The 27,752-nt window shown below is 40.3% G+C and overlaps 1 protein-coding gene across 2 annotated transcripts in view; it reads right to left on the bottom strand.

Annotated features, from left to right (window-relative positions):
• Window positions 1-1,506: 1,506 nt before the first annotated feature.
• Window positions 1,507-27,752, bottom strand: part of LOC110878616 (40S ribosomal protein S4) — a 36,745-nt gene continuing 10,499 nt past the window's right edge. The window contains exons 1-5 of one of the 2 annotated variants that reach the window (XM_022126952.1): window positions 3,596-3,733; window positions 3,370-3,447; window positions 3,103-3,283; window positions 2,338-2,435; window positions 1,507-2,122 (exon numbers count right to left, since the gene is read on the bottom strand). In XM_022126952.1, the coding sequence (XP_021982644.1) occupies window positions 1,691-2,122; window positions 2,338-2,435; window positions 3,103-3,283; window positions 3,370-3,447; window positions 3,596-3,598 (792 nt within the window). In that variant the 5' untranslated portion in view covers window positions 3,599-3,733 and the 3' untranslated portion in view covers window positions 1,507-1,690. Of the gene's footprint in view, window positions 2,123-2,337; window positions 2,436-3,102; window positions 3,284-3,369; window positions 3,448-3,595; window positions 3,734-27,752 lie in introns of those variants that run through there. The other variant, XM_022126953.2, reaches the window with a different exon arrangement.

The following is a 27,752-nucleotide window of genomic DNA, read 5'->3' as shown; positions in this document are numbered from 1 at the left end:
TTTTATACTTACTATCTTAATGGATAGCATTAACTTCTTATGATAGAAACTAATCGAACTGAAAGGATTTTGGAGACTAGCTTTATGAAATATCCAAGGGCTCTTAATAACTTATTCCATTTACTTTTAGTGATGAAGGGTATGGTCCCAAAAAGCTGTGCAGACCAATCAGGTCGTGTGCAAGACCATACTTCTTATACTGGCTAATCTGCAGACACCGCGCGAACTACTTAGACAAAGCCTAAGCCGCGCGAGGGACCCAAGCAATGATAAAGCTCAGATTCCACACTTAGCATCCTGAATAAGAGCCCTCAATGCCTAGACCTCACGCAGGCTAACAGAACACAGGCCAAAGACCGCGCGAGGGTAGCAGCGCAGGTTCATTCCAGGAGGCACGAAAGGTACGAGTTGCAGAGGAATAAGCCAATAAGCGTCCAACAGGCCGTAATCTATCGTGCTCCACGATTAGCAATCGTGCAGGAGACAAAAAAGTACACAAGGACGCCTACGTGGCACCAATCAGGGGGCGGCGACAACTGCCCCATGATCTCCACTCACCTGCTGATGTCAGAGAGACAACAAGGACGACAACCCAGACACGTGGCTCCAATCAAGGTGCGCCAGCACCGGAGATCTTCTAGAAATCAAAACATTAACGGTTGTCACAGAAGAGACAAGACGGATATTCTTGTTGTCGTCTTCAGGCCCAAGGCCCATCAGCCCATCTACTTCTACACTACCCCGGCTATAAATAGGGTTCTTCATACACAGATTAAGCCATTCTGCTCTCTACTCTCTCACTCTTAACACAAACTTATTTCCTCAAAACAAGTACTTATTCTCACGCCGGAGAGTGGTTAAGAGGGAAACCCCCATATTCCCCTCTTAACGAGCTTAACGGGGTGTTGATTGTTTTGCAGGAAGGATTACAGCTGAGCTCAGGAAGGATTAAGAAGATTAACCCTTATGATTGAAACATAAACCAAACTAATAAACCTAAAATTAGTTCTGTGTTTCTTCAAGTGAGAAAAAAGAAAATCCTCTATAAATAAATTGTATGTGATATACCATATTCGTACAAATTTCTTATCAAATAAGTTTAAAAGTGTTCATAGAAAGTAGCATACTAATTACTAAGCATGGGTGGCAGTGGCGGCGGCAAAGGTTGTGGTGGTGGAGTCAGTGGCGTCAAAGGTGGTAGGGGCGAAGGAACTGGGTCACGTAAAGGAGATTGTGGCAATGGTAAAGGTGGTGGAAGGCTTGATTACATGCAGATTCCTGGTGGTGATGAAGCATATATTTCAAGGATTGTTTTTTAGAGGATCCAAAATGATACTTTGATGGGCTTCATGGTAGCTCGAAGGGTTAGTAAGAGTAAATGAGTCATTCTAACATAACAAACGATAAGGGTTAAAGTTGTCAATTCCTATAGCCTTCAAACATAACCATATTGAATATCATAAATTGTTTTGAAAGTAACAACATTCCACATAGCCTTCAAACAAATTCAAGCAAAGTTAAATCTTAAAAACCACGAGAAATCAATGAAAAGTCTCGAATTCTTAATCATACTAACCTTAACATGCAGATCCAAAGTTGCAAAATTGTACCAAAATTAAAACAGGTGCTAACATATAAATTTAACACGACAAAACAAAAAGCAAGCAAAGACGATGCCTGTAATACATAATCAAGCAACAGCGGCAGCAGCAGCTTGCCTCTTCCTAGCCTCTTCAATGATGGTCAACTTGATACCCTTGCCCTTAGGGAGAGACACCCACGGCTTTGAACCCTTTCCGAGAGTGAACACATTTCCCAAACGAGTAGCAAACTCATGCCCGGTAGCATCCTGAATGTGAACGGTCTCAAAACTTCCCTTATGTTTTTCCCTGTTCTTGAGGATTCCAACACGCCCAGTGTTGCGTCCACCAGTAACCATCACGACATTCCCAACATCAAACTTAATGAAATCAACAATCTTGTTTGATTCCAAGTCGAGTTTGATTGTGTCGTTAGCTTTGATGAGAGGATCTGGGTAACGAATGGTTCGACCATCGTAGGTGTTGATGTAAGGAATCCCTTTTGAACCAAACTGAACCGAGCGAACCTTGCACAGCTTGAACTGCAAAGAAAAGGTTTACTTCACAACTTGAAAGAAAACACACTATTAAAGAAAACTAACAAAAGCCACAAACCAGCTCTGTATAATACAAAAACTGAAACACCAGAACAGTATAAAGCTTCAGTGAGACACGCATGCAAAAAGCTTAACTTGTATACAATTTTAATTAAAATATGAATGAATTTGTCTATTGTGCTTCAAGTATACTAACTAACCTTCGATTCCTCGTCCCTGATAGAGTGAAGTCTGAACCTGCCCTTGGTGTCGTATAAAAGCCGGAAGCTTTCATTGGTCTTGGGAATTGAGACAACATCTGATCAACAGAAAACATACATATCGGCACAAACACATATCAGTCATAAAAAAAAAAGATCATACTTTCAAACTGATTACATATCGGTTATAAAATAAAGATTTACTTCATATGCAAACTAACACACAAGATAAGAACAAAAAAAATAGATCAACTTCACAAAGAAACCAAGAGACTACTACTTTACGCAACCGGTAAAAATGCATCAATAATAATACCAAAAATCTTTCAACACCAATAGCAAGCAAATGATTTTAGTAGGGCTGGCAATATATACATGTATAAGACATGATTAAACCTGTTCACTGAAAATGTACACTACTTGGTTTTTTACTTTTTTAAAAAACAAATAGAATTAGGAGGCTACGATCAATCATTTCTTTTCCTTGGCACATAAAACATACAACCGTGTTATAGACATGAGATATAAAATAGTCAAACAAGTTGTATTCATGTTTAATACTTACGTTATTCGCATCGTTAGAGACCTGTTAAACTCGATAAGACACGATTTGCCAGCCCTAGAATTTAAGTTCAGAGAACCCAAAACACCACATCACATATTACCAAATAAAAAAACAATATAGCGAAAACAAATTTAAACCATATAAACAATAACAAGCAAAACAAAAACATTTATTTGGTTAATTAGAACAAGTGTACTCACCCATAAAACCAGCAGGGTAAGTCTTATCAGTCCTGACCTTGTTATCAACAAGAACATGACGCTGCATCAAAATAGACTGAACCTCACGGTATGTCAAAGCATACTTCAACCTATTCCTCAATATAAGAATCAAGGGCAAGCACTCCCTTGATTTATGAGGTCCAGATGATGGTTTAGGAGCCTAAAATACAGCCAAACACAAAATTAAAAAATAATTACATACCAAAATAGCATATAAACAGCAGAGTTATTACACAATATACTTACAAAAGCACCACCAAGTTTATCAAGCATCCAATGCTTAGGCGCATTAAGCCTCTTCATATGTTTCTTCAATCCACGAGCCTTTATTTAACACATAATAATAATGATAAACATAAATTTCATTAACATATATCCAAATCATAGTAATAAAAGCACAAAATGATTCAGACAACTAACAGATGAGTGTAACAGGAAAAAACGAATATCGAGAATAGAAAGATGACGGTACCATGGCTGCGACGGGGTATGTAAGAGATCGGTGTCTCCGGTGGAAAAGTGCGGCGGTGGTCTGAGTAAGTGCGGCACCCTCTGGTTGAGAGTAAACCCTAGATGATCAGATCAGTTTATATGACTGGTTAACCTATTTGAGTTTGTGGGCTTTATTATTGGGCCAGGAAGTCATGATGCAAATTGCAAACCCAATGGGTCAAGAAAATATGATAATGCTATTAATTTCTAAATCACACAATAAACATGTTTTGTTTCTATTTATAACATAAAATAATAATTACTGGGTCGTGTTTTGATATATTATAGTTTATTTAATATATTTTATTAAAATAATTTAATTGATTAATTAATACACTTTAACTAGTTTAAAATTAAGTTTGAAAAGATAGAATTTGTAGGCCTATCAACAAGTTTCCAACTCATTTATAGTAGTATCATATAGCATTTAGGACGAGTTTAGCATGTTTTCAACCTATTTATAACTCCCCAATCCATTTGATCTATTTTATAAACATCGGGTCGTCACAAGAATAGATTCAACAATGTCATATAGGTGCAATGTCCATCAAAGTTCACTTGACCTCATTGACAAGGAAAGAAGTTGTATAATGATTTAGACGGGGAAGACGAATGAACAATTATATGATAGTTACAGTTTTTTAAGAGATTTTGGGATTTATATGAAAGAATGTTGTGTGGGAGGTTTAAAAATTATTTAACTAATGATTGTTTGAGATTAAAATATGTTTAATACCTAATTTGTATGAACTTAAGTTTTTACCAACCGAAAGTACTTAAGTTATGACAACATGGGTTTGAAAAGGATTGGTATCAGGTGGTGATAGCATGTGACAGGTTCCTATGCCAAATCTACTCAATTTTAAGCATGCAATTCTATAACTATTTTATAGATCTATATAAACACATTAACCTACTTTGATTTGTAAGGTGGCTCTGATACCACTGTAGGAAATTTCGTGTAACTTTTAGAAAATAATTTTAGTTAATTTGTCAAACAAACTGAACGCAGCGGAAAACATGTACACGAGGTTCGGTTCTAAACCGTTTCCACCAGTGATCTCTTTACAATCAAAATAGGTTATAATAAAATTAAAGAATCGTGACATCCAAGAAAGACACCTTGGTTCAACGAACGATCTGGCTAGATGATCGTTGACCATGAAATCATATTTATTCGTTTGAAACGATTTCAAACGAAACCTTAATCTAAAGAAAATAAAGTTCGAAACTTTACTTACCTTTTTGCGTAATTGAAGAAACACGAACTTAAAGAATTATGATAAATTAGGAGCTCCTCTTTCTTGTTTTTCTTTTGCGACAGCCGATCCCCCAAAAAAAACTTCGTGAACAGAATCGTATAAAACTATATATCATATATCTTCAATTAAGAGTCATATCTTGACTAAAAAAAAGGAATCCTATTTGTTTAGGATTTTCTTTATCAACCAACGAACAGAAGATGAATTGTGATCTAACTCAAATTCCAAGATACATGTTTCTTTTATATCTATATGAAGATTAGTTATCTAAGTCTTTTAATTGAAGATATACATATATCTTAATTTTTAAACTTAGATAATAATAATAATAATAATCAAATTACAACTCTGCATAATTATCTTATAATTATAATGATTATCTGATATTAATTATAATTAACAAATTAATTATAATATTAATCCGGCTCTCCGTAATTATTCTAAATAATTACCTGTTTCTTTTATTACGCTTATTATTTCGTGATCCGGTGGTTAACGATTAAAACACCGTTAAATGTTCGTTGCCCAAAGTGTAACTCTTTGGGTCGTACCCTGACGGCAACATTGAATTTTAATCGACAATTGAACATAATATCCAACAATCTCCCACTTGGTCGATTGGCTGATTAAGTTTCAATGTAAACAATAGTGGGTGCCTAGCTGCATCATATTGCCCCCGGCAAGGTATGACAAATTTATGTCAACTAATTCTTTGCACTAATCAATTCTTTGGTTATGCAAATACTATAGCCCTAGTAATCGACTCATTTATCCCTCTGTATTGAACACTTGTTGAACATGAGACATGGATCGAATTCATTCTCATATATTATTCAACCATTTCTAATTCCGTTCCTGATTTGAAGTGGTTTATCAAAATACTACTAGTTCGAGCGTGGCCACGCGTTTAACACCAGTTCAAATCAACGAAAGGCGCCAGAGTGTTTTTCTTCTAAGTATAGAAGTACATCTCCCTTTGGCTACAAACAACTCCCACTAAACTTCAGATCATTCCCAAAACTATCCTTATTACTGCCAGTTACGTACAACGTTAGATAGAATCAAAGAGCAACCATTCATTTAAGTTAGTTCTAGTATGCACCGCAGGTCTAAGGATACAATGATCGTACCTATTCAAAATGTCTTATGACTAAGATCCATGAAGATCATTTTGAAACGAGTTACGCCCAATATGATTCAACTAATCATATCAATGAATATGGTTCTCAACACTTTGAGTATCCATTATATGGATCAACCATCTAATTCACAATAGTCTTTTACCAGATTGGTTCTCACGAATCTGATAGACTATGGACATTTTTAGAATACAATATTCATAGATACTTAACGTACTAATATTTGAACACAGATATAATAGTTTAAAAGACATTCAACCATTAAATTCAAATAAACATAAAATACTGTTTACAGTTCAAAATGCACCAAATTACTAAATTACAAAATCAGACCCACTGTCTAGCATATCTAAGACCTATACAATCAGCATGCTTCTCGTGTCTCACTTGAGGTATAGGCTTAGTAACGGGTCCGCTAGATTCTGATCAGTATCAATTTTCTCTACTATGATGTCTCCTCTTTCCAAAACTTCCCGTATGTAATGGAATTTTCTGAGAATATGCTTCGTGCTGTGATGCGACCTTGGTTCCTTTGCCTGAGCAATTGCACCTGTATTGTCGCAAAATATCTCGATAGGCTTCTGTATGCTTGGTATAACTTCGAGATCAGCAATGAACTTTTTCATCCAAACAGCCTCCTTAGCAGCTTCTAAAGCCGCTATATATTCTGATTCAGTGGTTGACTGGGCCACCACGCTTTGCTTAGAACTCTTCCAAGTTATAGCACCACCATTTAAAGTAAAAACATAGCCTGTCTGAGATCGTGAATCAGCACCATCCGTTTGGAAGCTTGCATCAGTGTAACACTTTACTCTCATCTCTTCTTCCAAACCGCCAAATATCAGAAACATATCCTTAGTTCTTTTTAAGTACTTTAGGATATTTTTCACAGCAATCCAGTGACTTTTACCAGGAATCTGTTGATATCTGCTAGTCAAGCTCAGAGCAAACGATACGTCCGGTCTAGTACATAACATGGCATACATGATGGAACCGATAGCAGAGGCATAAGGAACCTTTTTCATATCCTCTTTATCTTTGTCCAATTTGGGACACTGATGACTATTTAGTACGGTTCCACTTGCCATTGGCAAGAGACCCTTCTTGGAATCTTGCATTGAAAAACGTCGAATGACCTTATCAATATATGTACTTTGACTAAGTCCAAGTAGCCGCTTAGATCTATCTCTATAAATCTTTATTCCTAGAATATAAGCAGCTTCTCCAAGATCCTTTATTGAGAAACATTTACCAAGCCAGGACTTAACGTCCTGCAGCATCGGGATATTGTTTCCAATGAGAAGTATGTCATCTACATACAGGATTAGAAAAGTAATAGAACTCCCACTTGCGTTCTTGTAAACACACAACTCATCTTCATTTTTGATAAAACCAAATTGTTTGATTTTCTGATCAAAACGAAGATTCTAGGTTCGAGATGCTTGTTTCAATCCGTAAATGTATTTATTCAACTTGCAAACTTTCTTAGGATTCTTAGGATCTACAAAACCTTCAGGCTGCTCCATATAGACATCTTCTGTAAGGTGTCCATTTAGGAACGCGGTTTTGACATCCATTTGCCATATCTCGTAGTCATAATACGCTAAGTAAAATCCTAATAGACTTAAGCATGGCTACTGGCGAGAAGGTTTCCTCATAATCAACTCCTTGAGTCTGAGTAAAACCTTTAGCAACCAATCGAGCCTTATAGGTTTGCACATTTCCATTCATGTCTGTTTTCAACTTGAAAACCCATTTACTTCCTACAGTCCGACATTCGGGAGGAAGTTCAACCAAATCCCAGACTTGGTTGTCATACATGGATTGCATCTCGACGCCCATGGCTTCGAGCCATTTTTCAGATTCATTACCTGAAATCGCAGCTTGGGCTCTTCTTAATCAATTATCAAGATGTACCTATCAGGTGAATACCGATTAGGTTCATGACGATCCCTCGTACTTCTGCGGACGCCTAGTGTTACATCAGATTCCTGAATCCTCTCAGGTTCAGGTTCAACAATATTTTGTTGAGAGGTAGATTCGACTATTGGTTGATCAATTTGTGGTTCTCGAATTTCCTCAAGATCCACAAGATTATCTCCAATTCCTCGCGCCATAAGCTCATCCTCTAGGAATGTTCCTCGACGCTTAGTGAAAACTCTATTTTCAGCAGAATTATAGAAATAATAACCAACCGGATATGTATATCCAATGAAAACAACTTTTTCACCACGAGGATCAAGTTTGTCCGAAGACTCACTGGTAACATAAGCATTACATCCCCATATGCGAAGGTAAGAGACTTTAGGTCGTTTACCATGCCACATCTCATATGGTGTCTTTTCTACCTTTTTAGTAGGAGCAATATTTACAAGACGTGTAGCAGTTTCAAGAGCATAACTCCAAAAGGAGTGTGGTAAGTTTGTACGACACATCATTGATCGAACCATATCTAATAAGGTTCGATTTCTCCTCTCAGACACACCATTAAGTTGTGGTGTTCTGGGTGGAGTTAGTTGGGATATAATCCCACACTTCTTGAGATGTTCATCAAACTCTTGATTAATGTATTCACCACCTCGATCAGATCGAAGTGCCTTAATCGTTTTCCCTAGTTGATTTTGTACTTCATTTTGGAATTCTTTGAACTTTTCAAAGGTTTCATGTTTAAACTTCATAAGATAAACATATCCATATCTACTATAATCATCGGTAAATGTAAGGAAGTATCTTTCCCCATTCCTTGACATAGTTCTGAATGGACCACATACATCAGTATGTATGAGTCCTAACAGGTCTTTGGCCCTTTCACTAGTTCCGGTAAAAGGGGCCTTAGTCATCTTGCCACTTAGACAACATTCGCATAAATCATAAGTCTCCTGACCCGTGGATTCTAGAATCCATGCGGTCTAGAGCTTCCTCATGCGATTGATGTTAATATGGCCAAGACGACAATGCCAACGATATGTTTGATTAAAGCTAGTTTTAACACGTTTAGAGGAAAGAGAGCATACCATATTATTTGATCTATTGTTAGAAGTATCTATTTCATAGAGACCATTGTGAGGCTTAGCCTCAAAATAGAACACACCATTTAAAAATACAGAAATGCTACCATTAACAATATCAAAAGCATAATTAAAGCCTTGTTCTCTTAAATCAGAAACAGAAATAATATTCTTGTAGGATCGGATTTCGACCTAAACGAGTCGTTCGGAAGAGCTCAAATCCGTTTCAGCGGCGGAAACAAAGAAACGGACATATACACAGCTTGTATCACACTTTAATCCTCTTGTATATTGATTTTACAATGTTTACAGTTAGAGGAAATACCGGCAGCACCTCGGTAGCAAATCTGAACAACGTTACAAATGAAATCAACAATGAACCTATTTATACTAGTTAGGAACCGCTCATAGTGACATGCCACAAAGGCGGTTCCAACAGTTACCGTAAAGGCGATTCCACCTGTTGACAAAAACACGGTTCCAACATTATCCAAAAAGGCGGTTCCACAATTTGTCATATAAGCGAACCCCATGTTGCCGTATCATCCTTTTGTCATCTTGTGAAGTTTGATTTCATTGGCCATTTAATAGGTGAATCCTCATTGGACCTCCATTTGGTCCAATCAACACAAGGCTTGAAATTGACATTTTGATTGATTAGAATAAGAATATAATCGGCCATATATTGATACATGACATCACTTGTGATGTCACTTTGGTGATGTCACTCGTGATGTCATGCCCGATCGGATCCGTAACGAGACCGAGACTCGACATTAGACGTAGTCGACAGATGACTGCACCAACAGACTCCCCCTCAGATGTTGACGAGTCTTAAGTGTCGAGTCTTCAACGACTTCAGTCTTTCTCACAGTCTTTGGACTTCTCTCTCTATCTTCAGAATCTTCAGGCTCCCCCTTTCGTCAAGCTTCCGTGCTTTTGGGATCGACACCTGGCTTTGCGTATCAACAGATTGAATGTTGACAGAATCTTCAGTGAGAGTCTTCAACATGACATTCTCGGATATACTTCGGTCTTCTTCAAGAATTCTGCCTGGATCTAATTTCTTTGGCTATAACCTTCATCAGACTCCCCCTATCACTCTGCTAGGATAGTTGTCTGGGATTTTGTTACCACCATCGAAATTATCTCCTGGCTTCTCTCTGTTCAGCTCATCATCTGCATCATCTCAAACACTCTATCACAAACAAATAAAGTTGTGATTCAACTTAATGAATCAACAAATCATTTGAGAATTTTTACAATTTAAACACTGATCACAAATTTGAAACATTTCAATTACTGATTCAACCTAATGAATCATTTTAAACATTTCAAACGATTTAACCAACCTGTATGTTCATCAAGTTTAGCCTTTGAGATTTTGAAAATCAGCTCTTCACCATCAGTTGTCGAAAATCTTTTTGGATTTTTGAAAATATGAAACATAAATGCAAAGACAGAAATTTAAATGCAAAACAAACATATTTTTGTGAGTTTGTGCAAGAGGATCATATCAGTTTTTGAGACATAACACAAGCACCGTTAAGCTTTTAATCGTTTTAAGTTCTAAACGATTCACGTAGATTGACGATATAATTGTCCTCTTAAATTTTCATACAATTTTCAATCTATTCAGGATACTATTTAGGTATTTTATGAACTTAGTTCAATTCATGTATCCCACCTCTTGAATATACTCCCGTATCCAGAATCCCAATATTCAGTCTTACAGGTATGAACACTACAATGATGTCTGTACATAAATTAGGGGAAAGATGTGACAACTCGAAATTTAGAACCTTTCGTTATGTCTTGATGTAACATGTTTGTACGTTATGTGATTAGTTGACATGTTTGGTGCAATGATATATGTGAACATCTTATGTGAACTACATGTTATATTATGTGTATGCGTGTATGTATATGAACCGAAACAACAAGGACCCGACTCGAGACCATGTGGTCTCGAGTGAACAGTAATCGGTTGGGCCATTTGGGCCGTAAACCCCTTAACCGATTTATAAACCCATTAGGGTGCACCTTGGGGGAACTAGTATTTATACCACACCTCTAGCAAACCTTGCCATTCTTTGGGCAACCATACACACTCACTCTCACACACTCTCCTACTTCCCTCTCACTAAAACCCTAGAAACACAAACGCACCTCCAAGCTCTCGGATCTAATCGGTTGGCACAAGAACTCTCGGATTTGGACTTTGGATCGACTCACACACGCACCTCACCAACCGGTTAGTATTTATGGTGTTTATGGATTGATGTTAGTTATGTTAAATGATAAAATGAATGATATGATGTTTATTGTGTTTGGATATTAGTGTTTACATGATGTTCTTGATGTATATGATGATTCTAATGTGTACAATGTGATAATCGGTTAATATGTCTTGATTCCGGATATATAATGCATGATGGGTTATGGTATCTTGTGTCTAAATGTGATTCAAACCACTTATGTTGATGAACATGAAACCGGGTTGCACTTGTCATGTAATCGGATTTGTATAAAAACCGAGTTTGTGTGTTATGTTAAGTGTTTTGATGCTTGTTCATAATTTGGTGGAATAAGGGTTGTTTGTGTTATGAATATATGAAGAACTTGATGAATGTGTTTGAATATATGAAGAACAACTTGAATATGCAATGAAAGGGTGTTGAATATTTGAAACCTGCATTGTTTGATCCATTTTGAGTAAATAATAGACAACAAAACATGTTTAGTGGATAGTACATAATTCTGCATGAATTCTATTGGATAGTACAATCTGCGAAGGATCAGCAGCTGCTGGGGAGTCGGAACCCCTGGTTGCGACTCGAAACCCCCACGTTGCGACACCAGTTGCGAGTCGAGAACACCTGGTTACGACTCGCAACCATAACATGACAAGCCGAGACCACAGGTTGCGACACAGGTTACGAGTCCCGTTGCGACTCGAGACCTTAGCATGATCAGCCGAAACCACGGTTGCGACATAGGTTGCGACTCGCAACCACCTATGATCAACACAAACAGCATGACTCGAAACCATGCTTGCGAGTCCGGTTGCGACTCGAGATCTCTAGTCTCGACTCGAGACTGCAGGCTGGACTTACATGATTTGGGCCTAAGTTAGTGGGCCGAATATGTGGACTCCTGTGAACTGTAATTGTATATGCGTGTACTGTTTGGGCTGGCCTGCTACTACGAGCCCAACTGTTCGGGCTTTATACTTAGACTTTGGGTAGGGTATGACTGTTAACTGTGAGCTGTTAATGTTAAACGTGCTTGCCATGATCAATACCTGTGAACAATACGTGTTGAACATTCGTGCACTGCTTGGCTTGAATCTGATACGAATAATATCTGTGATAGGACCTAATTGATTACCTGCAATTCGATTAACTTTTCTGTGTTACTGCCGAGCAAACCAAGGTGAGTTCACACCCTCTACAAAGCATGGGATTCCCTGGGTTGGGAATGGGGTAAGGAACGTGGGTTCCTCGTCCTCCTTGGGTAGGACGGCTATGGTTCAGGAATGTGATTCCTCGTCCGGATGGACGGATAACTCGTACTAGACTAAAACTCTATCACGAAGTCCCTCCTTTTTGTATCGACTTAATCGCCGGGCCAATGGCGAGCGGGTCATTAGTTAGATAGCGCTATTTAGGTCTGACAAACCTCACACCGTGCCGCAGAGGACGGGCGTGAACTAATGGATCTGGGGCACGTCAATGATGATAGACATTGATGGTTTTCAGGGCACATAAACATGACTACAGTCAGCAGTCGATATGGTAACGAGTCTAGTGTACGCATGGGGTAGCCCCCACGGCCGAAATGCCTGATAACTAACACGGGGTAGCCCCCACGGCTGGAATGCCGGAGTAACTGGGAATGAACAAGTCACGTTTTTAAACTATGGGGTAACCCCCACGGCAGGATGCCAGCTAAAGGAAACTGTTTTCGAAACAACTAAAACGAACACCCAACTGTGAACTCACTCAACTAGTTGTTGACTCGTTACTACATGCTTTGCAGGACCATAGGTACTCAACTGGAGCTTGCATGGAGGAGAGTCGTTGTGGGACACGGATTGCTGCATGCCATGTGCTACTTGAAAACATTTGAACTTATGTTATAACTTTAAACTTATGCTTCCGCTTACAACTTAAACTTGGTTTTGTTGGAACACCAATCGTATTGGTTAAACTTTTATGATTATTTATATGCTTGTTCAGTATGATTGGTGGCTGGATCCTGGTCAGTCACGCCTCCAAGCGGTAGTACTCCGCAGGTGGGATTTTGGGGGGTGTGACAGATTGGTATCAGAGCCATTGGTTATAGTGAACTTGGTTTTAATAAAGGAGAAACGTTTTTGTTAAAACCAGACTATAACCGGTTTAGTGCTCAACGGTCCACAACGACGCTCCACTCCGCATGCAAGGCTCGACATCCTAGGTGATATGATATGTGTATATTGCCTACTTGTTAGTTACATAGTACATTGCTCATGGTATACTTGATTAGTATAACTACTGTTGTTTGAACACGTGCGTGCTTACTCTGTCCTACTATCGTACTTTCGCGAACCTCTCTCACTCGTATTACTCTTGTTATGAAGAATCATGTCTGGACGCGTTAACATGACACAAGCCCAGTTGACGGCTTTGATCAACGAACGAGTTGCCGCAACACTTGCAGCTGCACACGCAGGAGGTATATCCTGCAGCCCGAACTTATCCTAGGATCTTTAGGATCCTACTCTCGTGAACCAACCTTTGTGTTAAACTCTGTCTTTCTTTCACCTACCTTAGGTCAATATGCTCAGGCACCGGTGTGCACTTTTAAGACCTTAATGGACTGTCGACCCACTACTTTTAGCGGAACTGAAGGAGCAGTAGGTCTCCTCCACTGGTTTGAGAAACTAGAATCTGTGTTCGAAATGTGTGAATGCCCTGAAGCGCGCAGGGTGAAGTATGCTACTGGTACTCTCGAGGGTTTGGCCCTCACGTGGTGGAATGCTCAAGTGCAAATGCTGGGGCTGGTTGCTGCCAACGCCACCCCATGGGAAACTTTCAAGGAAATGGTCAAAGAGGAATACTGCAGTCGCGATGACATCCATAAGTTGGAAGATGAGTTCTACAACCTCAAGATGACGGGGTCAGAGATTGAGGCGTATACTAAGAGATCGCATGAGCTTGCCTTGTTGTGTCCTACTATGGTGGACCCTCCGTATAAGCGAATTGAACTCTATCTCAAGGGCTTGGTGCCAGAGATCCAAAGTCATGTGACTTCAGCAAACTTGACTACTATCCAGCAGGTTGTTCAGTTGGCTCACCGTCTCACTGATCAGGCGGTGGAGCAAAACAAGTTACCAAAGCGCATAGGTGCTGCAACTACTTCTGGTACCTCTAGTGAGAACAAACGGAAATGGGATGGAACTTCAAGCAAGGGTTCAACTTCGGTGCAATCTCAGTCTCAGCAGAGAAAGACTGACGACCACAAGAGCCCCAGTCAGCAATCGTCTGGTGGTCAAAGTCATGGTGGGTACAAGGGGAATCACCCCAAATGCAATCGCTGCAACTTACACCACAGTGGGCCATGCACCAGGGGCAACTGTCATCGGTGCAACAAGCCTGGTCATGTTGCAAAGGATTGCAGGAGCGCATACCCCGCCAATCAGAATCGTCAGCAACCTCAGCAGAACCAGCGACAGCAGCAGGGTAACAACAAAGGGTGCTTTCAGTGTGGAGCTGAAGGCCACTTCAAGAAGGATTGTCCCCAACTGAACCAGAACAACAACAACAACAATCAGGGGAATGGTAACAATGGAAACAACCACAATGGTGCTAGGGGACGAGTGTTCGTGATTGGTCAAGGTGAAGCAAGGAATGATCCCAACGTGGTGACGGGTAAGTTCCTTCTCGACGACTTTTATGTTACAGTCTTATTTGATTCGGGTGCCGATACTAGCTATGTGTCACTAGAAGTTAGTAAAATGCTTAAGCGTATTCCAACACCCCTGAGCGACAAGCACACTGTAGAGCTAGCCAATGGTAAGAGCTTGGAAGCCTCGCACGTAGTCAAAGGTTGCAAACTTATCCTCGCTAACCAGACCTTCTTTATTGACCTTATTCCTATCGTCTTGGGTAGTTTCGACGTTGTCATTGGGATGGATTGGTTATCCCAACACCGAGTAGAGATTCTTTGCAACGAGAAGATCGTTCGTATTCCTGGTTTAGGTAGTGAACCTCTCATGATTCGTGGCGACAAGAGAAGTGCTGTTGAGAACGTCATCTCTCTTCTTAAGGCCCAGAAGTGCTTGCAAAAGGGCCACACTGCGATTTTGGCTCTAGTTACTGATACCACAAAGGAAGAGAAGAAGCTAGAAGATTTTCCAGTTGTACGTGACTATCCTGAGGTATTCCCTGAGGAATTACCTGGTCTTCCGCCCCATCGCCAAGTCGAGTTTCAGATTGAACTAGCTCCTGGAGCTACGCCTATAGCTCGTGCACCTTATCGTTTAGCTCCATCAGAGTTGGAAGAACTCTCTACACAACTACAAGAACTCCTGGATAAAGGTTTTATTCGTCCTAGCTCATCGCCTTGGGGAGCTCCAGTACTATTTGTGAAGAAGAAGGACGGTACCTTCAGAATGTGTATCGACTATCGTGAACTCAACAAGGTGACTGTGAAGAACCGTTATCCTCTACCACGCATTGACGACTTGTTCGACCAGTTGCAGGGGTCGAGCTACTATTCAAAGATCGACCTGAGATCGGGATATCACCAGCTGAGAGTTCGGGAAGAGGATGTCTCTAAGACAGCCTTTAGAACTCGATATGGGCACTATGAGTTTTTGGTCATGCCGTTTGGGCTGACGAACGCACCCGCAGTCTTCATCGATTTGATGAACCGAGTGTGCAAGCCTTACCTGGACAAGTTTGTTATAGTCTTCATCGACGACATCCTGATCTATTCTAAGAGTAAAGAGGAGCACGCACAGCATCTACGGCTTATTTTGGAACTCCTTCGAACAGAACAGCTTTACGCGAAATTCTCGAAATGCGACTTCTGGCTTCGAGAGGTCCATTTCCTAGGGCACGTGGTAAACAAGGATGGGATTCACGTTGATCCATCCAAAGTGGACTCTATTAAGAACTGGCCTGCGCCTCGTACACCAAAGGAAATTCGCCAATTCTTGGGATTGGCAGGTTACTACAGGAGATTCATTAAGGATTTTTCAAAGATCGCGCAGCCTCTCACCTTGTTAACACAGAAAGGCGTTGTCTATCATTGGGGAAATGCACAAGAGTTAGCTTTTCAGCATCTAAAGGATAGACTTTGTAGTGCACCTATCCTTTCACTGCCAGAGGGCACAGAAGATTTTGTGGTTTACTGTGATGCATCAATTCAAGGTCTTGGTTGTGTATTGATGCAACGAGATAAGGTTATAGCTTACGCCTCACGACAACTCAAAGTTCACGAGAAGAACTACACTACGCATGATTTAGAGCTGGGAGCTGTTGTCTTCGCACTTAAGTTATGGCGGCATTACCTGTACGGAACCAAGTGCGCAATCTACACTGACCACAGGAGCCTAGAGCACATATTCAAGCAGAAGGAACTGAATATGCGGCAACGACGATGGGTCGAATTACTGAATGACTATGAGTGCTCTATCAAGTATCACCCGGGCAAGGCCAATGTTGTGGCTGACGCCCTCAGTCGGAAGGACACTGCGCCTAAGCGCGTAAGAGCTTTACAACTCACGATCCATTCTAGTCTACCTTCACAAATACGAGTTGCTCAGATAGAAGCACTGAAACCAGAAAACGTAAGGGCCGAAGCCCTACACGGGTCGAGACAACGCTTAGAACAGAAGGAAGACGGTGCTTACTATGTAACAGGACGCATTTGGGTCCCACTCTATGGCGACTTACGAGAACTTGTGATGGACGAAGCGCACAAATCTCGCTACTCAGTACACCCTGGTTCGGACAAGATGTACCACGATATTAAAACTACGTATTGGTGGCCTAGCATGAAGGCCCACATAGCAACTTACGTCAGCAAGTGTTTGACTTGTGCGCGAGTCAAGACGGAATATCAGAAACCCTCAGGTTTACTGCAACAACCAGAAATACCACAATGGAAATGGGAGCAAATTTCCATGGATTTCGTTACTGGCCTACCTAGATCTCAGCGCGGAAACGATACTATCTGGGTGATCGTGGATCGACTCACAAAATCCGCACACTTCTTGGCAATTAAGGAAACAGATAAATTCTCCACTCTAGCGGAGATATACCTCAAGGAAGTTGTTTCGAGGCACGGGGTGCCCACCTCTATCATCTCTGATCGAGATGCACGTTTTACTTCGGAACTGTGGCAAGCAATGCACAAATCTTTTGGCTCACGTCTAGATATGAGTACAGCGTATCACCCACAGACGGACGGGCAATCCGAGCGCACTATTCAGACCTTAGAAGACATGCTACGTGCATGTGTAATCGACTTTGGCAACAGCTGGGAAAGGCATCTGCCACTCGTGGAATTCTCGTATAATAACAGCTACCACACCAGCATTAAAGCTGCTCCGTTTGAGGCATTGTACGGACGTAAATGCCAGTCATCTCTTTGTTGGGCAGAGGTGGGGGATAGTCAGATCACTGGTCCTGAACATGTGGTAGACACTACTGAGCGGATTGCTCAAATACGACAACGCATGGCGGCCGCTCGAGACCGTCAGAAAGCCTACGCCGATAAGGGCAGGAAACCACTTGAGCTCCAGGTTGGGGAGCGGGTATTACTCAAGGTTTCACCCTGGAAGGGTGTGGTTCGTTTTGGTAAACGAGGCAAACTCAACCCACGATACGTTGGACCTTTTGAAATCATTGAGAAAATAGGCAAGGTGGCCTACAGACTGAACTTACCAGCGGAACTCGGTGCAGTTCACAACGTTTTCCATGTGTCGAATCTGAAGAAGTGTCTGTCAGATGAGACCCACGTAGTTCCTCTGAAGGAACTCACGATCGACGAACAGTTGAAATTCGTCGAGGAACCAGTCGAAATCACGGACCGGGATGTTAAGGTCCTCAAGAGCACTAGAATACCTCTCGTTCGAGTTCGTTGGAACTCACGTCGCGGCCCAGAGTTCACCTGGGAGCGCGAAGATCGGATGAAACAAAAGTATCCCCAACTGTTTGCAAACAGTACAACCACTACTGAGGCTGAAGCTACGGAATTTCGGGACGAAATTCCAGATCAACGGGGGGTGGATGTGACACCCCAGGAAAACCGGGAAAACCATGCAACTTAACTAGCTTCCTCAGTGAGTGCCATCAAATTTCGGGACGAAATTTCTTTCAACTTGGGGATGATGTGACAACTCGAAATTTAGAACCTTTCGTTATGTCTTGATGTAACATGTTTGTACGTTATGTGATTAGTTGACATGTTTGGTGCAATGATATATGTGAACATCTTATGTGAACTACATGTTATATTATGTGTATGCGTGTTTGTATATGAACCGAAACAACAAGGACCCGACTCGAGACCATGTGGTCTCGAGTGAACAGTAATCGGTTGGGCCATTTGGGCCGTAAACCCCTTAACCGATTTATAAACCCATTAGGGTGCACCTTGGGGGAACTAGTATTTATACCACACCTCTAGCAAACCTTGCCATTCTTTGGGCAACCATACACACTCACTCTCACACACTCTCCTACTTCCCTCTCACTAAAACCCTAGAAACACAAACGCACCTCCAAGCTCTCGGATCCAATCGGTTGGCACAAGAACTCTCGGATTTGGACTTTGGATCGACTCACACACGCACCTCACCAACCGGTTAGTATTTATGGTGTTTATGGATTGATGTTAGTTATGTTAAATGATAAAATGAATGATATGATGTTTATTGTGTTTGGATATTAGTGTTTACATGATGTTCTTGATGTATATGATGATTCTAATGTGTACAATGTGATAATCGGTTAATATGTCTTGATTCCGGATATATAATGCATGATGGGTTATGGTATCTTGTGTCTAAATGTGATTCAAACCACTTATGTTGATGAACATGAAGCCGGGTTGCACTTGTCATGTAATCGGATTTGTATAAAAACCGAGTTTGTGTGTTATGTTAAGTGTTTTGATGCTTGTTCATAATTTGGTGGAATAAGGGTTGTTTGTGTTATGAATATATGAAGAACTTGATGAATGTGTTTGAATATATGAAGAACAACTTGAATATGCAATGAAAGGGTGTTGAATATTTGAAACCTGCATTGTTTGATCCATTTTGAGTAAATAATAGACAACAAAACATGTTTAGTGGATAGTACATAATTCTGCATGAATTCTATTGGATAGTACAATCTGCGAAGGATCAGCAGCTGCTGGGGAGTCGGAACCCCTGGTTGCGACTCGAAACCCCCACGTTGCGACACCAGTTGCGAGTCGAGAACACCTGGTTACGACTCGCAACCATAACATGACAAGCCGAGACCACAGGTTGCGACACAGGTTACGAGTCCCGTTGCGACTCGAGACCTTAGCATGATCAGCCGAAACCACGGTTGCGACATAGGTTGCGACTCGCAACCACCTATGATCAACACAAACAGCATGACTCGAAACCATGCTTGCGAGTCCGGTTGCGACTCGAGATCTCTAATCTCGACTCGAGACTGCAGGCTGGACTTACATGATTTGGGCCTAAGTTAGTGGGCCGAATATGTGGACTCCTGTGAACTGTAATTGTATATGCGTGTACTGTTTGGGCTGACCTGCTACTACGAGCCCAACTGTTCGGGCTTTATACTTAGACTTTGGGTAGGGTATGACTGTTAACTGTGAGCTGTTAATGTTAAACGTGCTTGCCATGATCAATACCTGTGAACAATACGTGTTGAACATTCGTGCACTGCTTGGCTTGAATCTGATACGAATAATATCTGTGATAGGACCTAATTGATTACCTGCAATTCGATTAACTTTTCTGTGTTACTGCCGAGCAAACCAAGGTGAGTTCACACCCTCTACAAAGCATGGGATTCCCTGGGTTGGGAATGGGGTAAGGAACGTGGGTTCCTCGTCCTCCTTGGGTAGGACGGCTATGGTTCAGGAATGTGATTCCTCGTCCGGATGGACGGATAACTCGTACTAGACTAAAACTCTATCACGAAGTCCCTCCTTTTTGTATCGACTTAATCGCCGGGCCAATGGCGAGCGGGTCCTTAGTTAGATAGCGCTATTTAGGTCTGACAAACCTCACACCGTGCCGCAGAGGACGGGCGTGAACTAATGGATCTGGGGCACGTCAATGATGATAGACATTGATGGTTTTCAGGGCACATAAACATGACTACAGTCAGCAGTCGATATGGTAACGAGTCTAGTGTACGCATGGGGTAGCCCCCACGGCCGAAATGCCTGATAACTAACACGGGGTAGCCCCCACGGCTGGAATGCCGGAGTAACTGGGAATGAACAAGTCACGTTTTTAAACTATGGGGTAACCCCCACGGCAGGATGCCAGCTAAAGGAAATTGTTTTCGAAACAACTAAAACGAACACCCAACTGTGAACTCACTCAACTAGTTGTTGACTCGTTACTACATGCTTTGCAGGACCATAGGTACTCAACTGGAGCTTGCATGGAGGAGAGTCGTTGTGGGACACGGATTGCTGCATGCCATGTGCTACTTGAAAACATTTGAACTTATGTTATAACTTTAAACTTATGCTTCCGCTTACAACTTAAACTTGGTTTTGTTGGAACACCAATCGTATTGGTTAAACTTTTATGATTATTTATATGCTTGTTCAGTATGATTGGTGGCTGGATCCTGGTCAGTCACGCCTCCAAGCGGTAGTACTCCGCAGGTGGGATTTTGGGGGGTGTGACAAAAGATGCGAGAACTGAGGTATCTCAGGTCAGAACTTCCGTTCAGCAGAGAGATATCAGCTTCGACTTAGCAGTGTGTCCCCTTTAGAGGATCTTTTCAGCTACAACAGATGATTATCAATTTTATTGTCTAATCAACTGAGGGCTTTATGCTATATTTCAAGCATTTTGTGGAAAGTATTAGCCAAGGACTAGGTCAGAACTACCGTTCAGCAGAAGTCCCGGAATAATACCCCAGACATCATAGAGTATTAACACCTAGTATATCAGAATACGAGACCTTTCAAACGAGATTTCAGGGGTTACCTATATATCCAAGTAGTGTTCCCCACAAATTTCACAAGTTTGAAATTTTAGGTTTATATCCCGAATAAATCTACTAAATGTACAAAAACCTATCGTCACATCATCAGTGAGACCGTTTATCACATTTTACATTACATTTCTTTAGCATGCTGTGATAGTCCACTGATGTACTATCATTTCCTCTTTTTCGCAACAAAACTCATTTTTGAATTTTATCATGTTTTTGGCTTTTTCAAATTTTCAAATGTTTTTGGATTTTCTGAAATTTCCCTACTCCCCCTAAAATGCAAACACATTTTAAAGAAAATTTGAAAACTTCTAAATTTTTACCTACTAGAAACATAAAAAGTAAAACAAACTATACAGAAACTTGACAACTAATATCAAATCGCATCAATTCGCCATTCACTTTGGCATAAACAATCAGAACTCCCACTATCAACAAACTATTTTCTCATTTAGATTTCAAAACACTTAAGTTTGTTTTAATCAAAATGATTGTTCCGGAAAATAAGTTTGGTTGATTTTACCACTTGTAAGTATATCAATACTAAAATTGGGGATGTGGTTCATCATCTTGTCTCTCTTTCACCCATATGTAGTAAATCAAGTACAACTTAATGTCCCTGATTTACCATTTGCAATCAAGCAATCTCTAAACCAATTGTAAAAATAACCACTTGTAGGAATGTTACGTCTACAACACCATTTTACCAATCAGGATGCCGATTCCTGCTTCGCACTTACCAACCTGGAAGCTCCGGCGTAGTCATTCAACCTGTAAAGTTTTAACAATTTTAAGAATTTTTCATACAAATTCATAATACCAGAATGATGCCGATTCCTGATCCACGATTACAAACTTGGGATCTCCGGCAAGTCAGGTTTTTCAAGCAAAGAAAATGTCCACCCAAGCCTGACCAGCCTTGGGTGTTTTCAATTCAGATTTTGTTGGGGTGTAAGTTGTTTTCTTTGTAGCGTAGAAGTCTTTTACCCCTTTCACTTTCCCGTCAACCATTTTACTGAAAATTTTCTTTACATTCCTGTTAAAAGCTTTCTCAACATCAAAATTATCCTTTTCAGAATAATTCTGATTTGAGACTTCAGTCTTTCCAACTTTTCTTTTAAAATTCTCACTCCTTAATGGTGGAAAGTTCTCGTCATCCATTGAAGGAACTGAGTTTTGATCACTCTCATCAAACTGTGGCTCCTCTGATTTTGTGGAATCAGATTCATCGCCAGATTTTACCTCAGATTTCTTAACAACCCATTTTTGGTTGTCAAGTTTCACACTTCGCCTGTAAAATCTCTTCGAACATTCACCAACTTCAAATGTTGAATTTTTGAAAACTTTAAATTGTTCAGTTGGAGGTTCGGTTTTATCAACTACAACTTGTTTCAATTTTCCAGAAACTCCCTGTTTTGTATTCGTCGCTTTTGGACAGTTCCATGCAATGTGACCGGCTTCATTGCATCGGAAACAGGTTCTGGTTTCTTTCTTCACGTAAGCTCCATTCTTTCTCTTCTCGGCTAGAAATTCTTGGTTAGATTGTTTCCAGAATGGACTTTTTTGCTTCCTCTTCCGAGCTTGTTCCTGAAACAAATTTTGTATTTTTAGAAAATTTTCCATTTTTATAGTTTTCTGGTGGAGTAAAACCAAGACCTTTCTTTTTGTAGCTACGATTTTGGTTTGGTTTCTTTTGAAAACCCGAACCAGAATTGTAACCTTTTTTCTTGTTTAGTCGTTGTTGAACTCTTGAGGTGTAAAATTTAGGTTTTACAATAAGATTTTCATCTTTTATTTCAGAAATATTGATTTCTGTTAGTTTGAAAACCTTTTTAATCATTTCTGGTTTAACACCTCTTATTGGAAACTCTTTATCAAAATATAATTTGTCAGAACCATTCAAAGTATATGCAACTTCAAACGTTTCATCATTCAAATTAGATTTTGATAGCAAAAATTCTTTACTATAAACCCGTTTTCCCGATGAATTCGAACTCTTTTCGGACGAACTCGAACTCCTGACTGTCTGACACGAACTTTCGGACTCGGACTTTGACTCTGACTCCTCATCCTTATCCAACACCTGATCGACCACTCGTTTTATCAGTTCGGACTCATGATCTGTGTCGGACGCTGTGAACGTGATGTCAATATTGTCCGGTAAAACATCGGTTATCTCGGATTCTAGTTTAATATTGACTGCCTGTTTTAGTTCTTCCTCGTTAGGTTTTCTAGGCGAATACCCTTCCCAAATCGGAGGCGGACACTTATTATAACAGACGCCCTGTTTCTTACCAATATCTTTCTTCTTCTTTGGCTGTTCATCTTTAAACGCCTCAAAACCTTCAACTGTTAGATAAATTCTATCCATTACGTAGTCACAACCTTTGTAACTTTGCAGCAATCTTCTGATTCTTTCATTCTCTGCTGCTTCATTCTCCAACTCTTTCTTCAACTTTGCACATTCTTCTATGTACATGTTGATCTCTTTTTGCTTTATCATCATTGTTGCATTTAGCATCTTCAAAGCTTTCTCTCTTTCAGAGTTAGTCTTCTCCAGACCATTCACATGCCTATTCAAAACATCATACGACTTTTTCAAGTTTTTTACATCAAACAACAACTGTTCTTTCAGCTTTTCTAGCTCGCTAAACCTCTCGTCTTTCTCTATACATTGTTTACACGACTCTAAACATTTAAGACAGGGTTTTGTGACTTCAACGATCTTCTCAACTTCAACTCTTTTTTCAACCTCCACAATCTTCTCAATCACTTTGACTTCTTTTATCTCCTTTGCAGCTTTCTTCTCTTTCAGTCTCTTCAGTTTTTCTGAAAAATAAAATTCAAAACTATCAGAAGATAAGTGAGCTTTGCCAATATTAATCTGTTCAATCTCTTCATCACTATCACTTGTTTCTGATGAACTATTTTCAGAAGATACAGATCTTTCATCTTCACTCTTCTCTTCATCAGATAACACTTCCATCCATTCCTTCAGCATTTCTGGCTTTTGAATAATGTGTGCAATGAACGCTTTAACATTTGAATCAGCTGGGATATATTTGTCCCAGCTAAATCCTTCAGCCATTTTCTCATCATCTTGATCAGCAATACCAAAATAAGCTTTCTTGTTTGCATCCTCGATCATTCTTCCATGTGCCGTTTGAGGTTCTCTTTGTTGATGCGGTTGATGAGTGATTTGCTGATAAATGGTCTTCCTATAATAATCATCTTTCCCAGACGATTCCTTTTCTCCTCTTGGCTGCTGATTCTTGCACTCTCGTTTAAAGTGGCCTTTCTCCCTGCAACGAAAGCAAACAACTTTAGATTTATCAAATCCTAAGTTAGAAAGGTTTGCATCCAAGAAATCATTTCTCCCTGTAACCAATCTAAACTTTTCAGCTCTCCTCAAAACACTCGCCAAGGCCCACTTGATGTCCATCAATTCTAGCTCCTCTGCATCAATCTGGTCATAGTCTTCTTTTGTCAGCATTGGATTGCCAATTCTTCCGGCAATCAACCCTTCATAAGCTTCCAATGCAGTGACCAGCAATCCCATATGACTCTTTACAACTTCTTCAGAATAATTCTGTCCGTTTTGAAGATGTAGAGCCACATTGCATTGTAACAGATGCCCATTTCCGACTGATGTATTTTGAGCACTTGGAGGATTCACCGTTGAAAACCCACTAGTGTTTACAGATCCTTGACTGCTTGGTTCAGATTGATTTCCAGCACTAAAAGCGGTTTGTATCTTTGGACTGGCTTCAGCAGTTTGAACATTTCCTTTATAGTACAATTTGATATCCTGCTGATGAGTAGAACTGTTCATTCTGGCTATTTTCTGCTGCTCTAGATCCTGTGCCTCCAACTTCTCTATAAACTGTGCAATCGATAGCCTGCTAAACTGTCTGGAATTCTTCAATATCATCAGATATGTGCCCCATTCCTTTTGCGGTAACGCATCAGCAAGCTTTTCAACCCATTCAGCTGGAGTTTTTGTAATCTTTAATAATGTCATAGTGCGTACGAGATGACAGTATCTTTCAATAAGAGTCTTTGTTGTTTCACCAGGCATGCAAGTAAACAATTCAAACTCTTTCTTTAGTAAAGCTGCTTTACTCTGTAACATCTCAGTACTACCCTCAAACTTCTTCTTAAGAGCTTCCCAGATAGAATACGCACTGTCATCATGTTGAAGCAACACAAATATATCTTCCTTTACTGCTTGCTGTAACAAGTTGATCATCATTTTCTCTCCTTTATAACTCTCTTTCTCTTGATCCGTAAGCTCTGAAATGATTTTATCAAGACCCACTGAATTCTTTGGCCTCTCATATTCAGTTTCGATGCTTTCCCAGGCTTTTAGATGATTCGCCTGCACCCAATTCTCGAAACGTTTCTTCCATCCGTGATAATCTTCAATCCCCATCAATTTCGGGGGTTTTTGCATCGTTCCGGTTTCATTCTCCATTGTCATGTTCTTAGCAATGTCGGTCGGGCTAGCAGGAGTTGTAGCGAACGCGTTGTAAAACTCCGAATCCATGCTTCAAGAATCAGATAATACTTCGGGCAATACCTGAACAACACACAAACAAAAACACAATCAGTTTAAAGACTTATCAATTCAATAGAAACAAGCAGGTACTTGAACTGATGATTTTTTCTGTGTGGACTGAACGTTGACCAACTGTGCGGACTTCTAGAACCCGAATCAATTGACTTAACCCTTTGAAACCTTTGAACTCCGAACCGTACAAACTGACAATTTCACTCTAACTGACCACACTAAACAAACTGACTATTCAAACAATCTTGATCAATCCGTGCAAACTTGAATTGTCTTTTGTGTGAACTGATAGACACCAAAAACTCAAACCACTCGACCTGACAACTTTACAATACAACTATCAAACAAATAACATAGTAATACACGGATTTAATGACTCAAACACATAAGATGACCAAACTAACTAGTTACTGATTAAAAAAAAACTTCACACTTACAATTTTGCCAATTAAAAATCCATTCACATTCAAACCAAATGATTTGACCAACTTCTAATCCATTCACTAAACAATTATATGAATGTGGACGGCACAATTAATACATGTAACAAGTGGAACGGTGATAACAAGAGTTTATAGGGCCGATGTCTTTGTGGGCGGTGACCTAACAGCAATCAACAAATAATATTTTTTTTAATACTTGACACTGAGTGGCCGACAACAATCAATGATGGGCTTTTATCAAAAGCTCTTATTGGGTCAAGCTTAGGTAATGGGCGGTGGAACAATTATAGGAAATGGGTGACAAGAATAAGTGGATTGGGCGGTGAATAGCTTTGATTGGGCAAAAGAAAATAAATGGGGCGGTGAATCATGCAATATGGGACGGTGACAGTGTTTGGATTTGTGCCTTCACTAAAGACAAAAAGGCGGTGGACTATTTGCTATCATGTGCAATTTTGGACGGTGCAATAAAGGCGATCCAGACAAGGTCTCAAAAGCAGGTCATATAGGCGGACCAAAATTGAACTGTTTGAGCGATCCACACTTGTCACATAAACGGTCCACGTAAATGATCAATAAGCGGTCCCCAATCACTTTGAGCGGTCCTGTCATCTGACATATAAGCGATTCACTGTGATGACTTTATGAGCGATTCATAAGAAGTCTTATCAGCGGTTCATATGTTTTCACAAAAGCGGTTCAACGATTGACTTTATGAGCGAGCCATGCAGTACAATTTTGAGCGATCCTAAGAGAAAATTTGGAGCGATCCTGGATGTTTTACCAAAAGAGCGATCCTAACATGTATTTTCGAGCGGTTCCAGACAGTATTTTCGAGCGGTTCCAGAAGTGATGTCAGCAAACACGAACCGCTTTTAAGCAAAAATTCAATTTTAATCAAATTTAAGCCGAATTAAGGTCTGAAAATATCCAGGTTTTGTTAAATCATGATTCCGCACATATTGTGAGAATTTGGAGCGATTTTGACCGTAAAAAGTTGCGTTTTTCGAAAAAGAAAGGTGTAGAAGCAGAAAAAATGATGAACACGAGCTGTATATGCGAGATCTCCTCCTCCTTGGCTCTGATACCAATTGTAGGATCGGATTTCGACCTAAACGAGTCGTTCGGAAGAGCTCAAATCCGTTTCAGCGGCGGAAACAAAGAAACGGACATATACACAGCTTGTATCACACTTTAATCCTCTTGTATATTGATTTTACAATGTTTACAGTTAGAGGAAATACCGGCAGCACCTCGGTAGCAAATCTGAACAACGTTACAAATGAAATCAACAATGAACCTATTTATACTAGTTAGGAACCGCTCATAGTGACATGCCACAAAGGCGGTTCCAACAGTTACCGTAAAGGCGATTCCACCTGTTGACAAAAACACGGTTCCAACATTATCCAAAAAGGCGGTTCCACAATTTGTCATATAAGCGAACCCCATGTTGCCGTATCATCCTTTTGTCAT

The sequence above is a fragment of the Helianthus annuus genome, chromosome 6 (genome assembly GCF_002127325.2).
Source record: "Helianthus annuus cultivar XRQ/B chromosome 6, HanXRQr2.0-SUNRISE, whole genome shotgun sequence".
NCBI classification, from domain to species: domain Eukaryota; kingdom Viridiplantae; phylum Streptophyta; class Magnoliopsida; order Asterales; family Asteraceae; genus Helianthus; species Helianthus annuus.
This window is presented reverse-complemented; position numbering and strand designations above follow the sequence as displayed.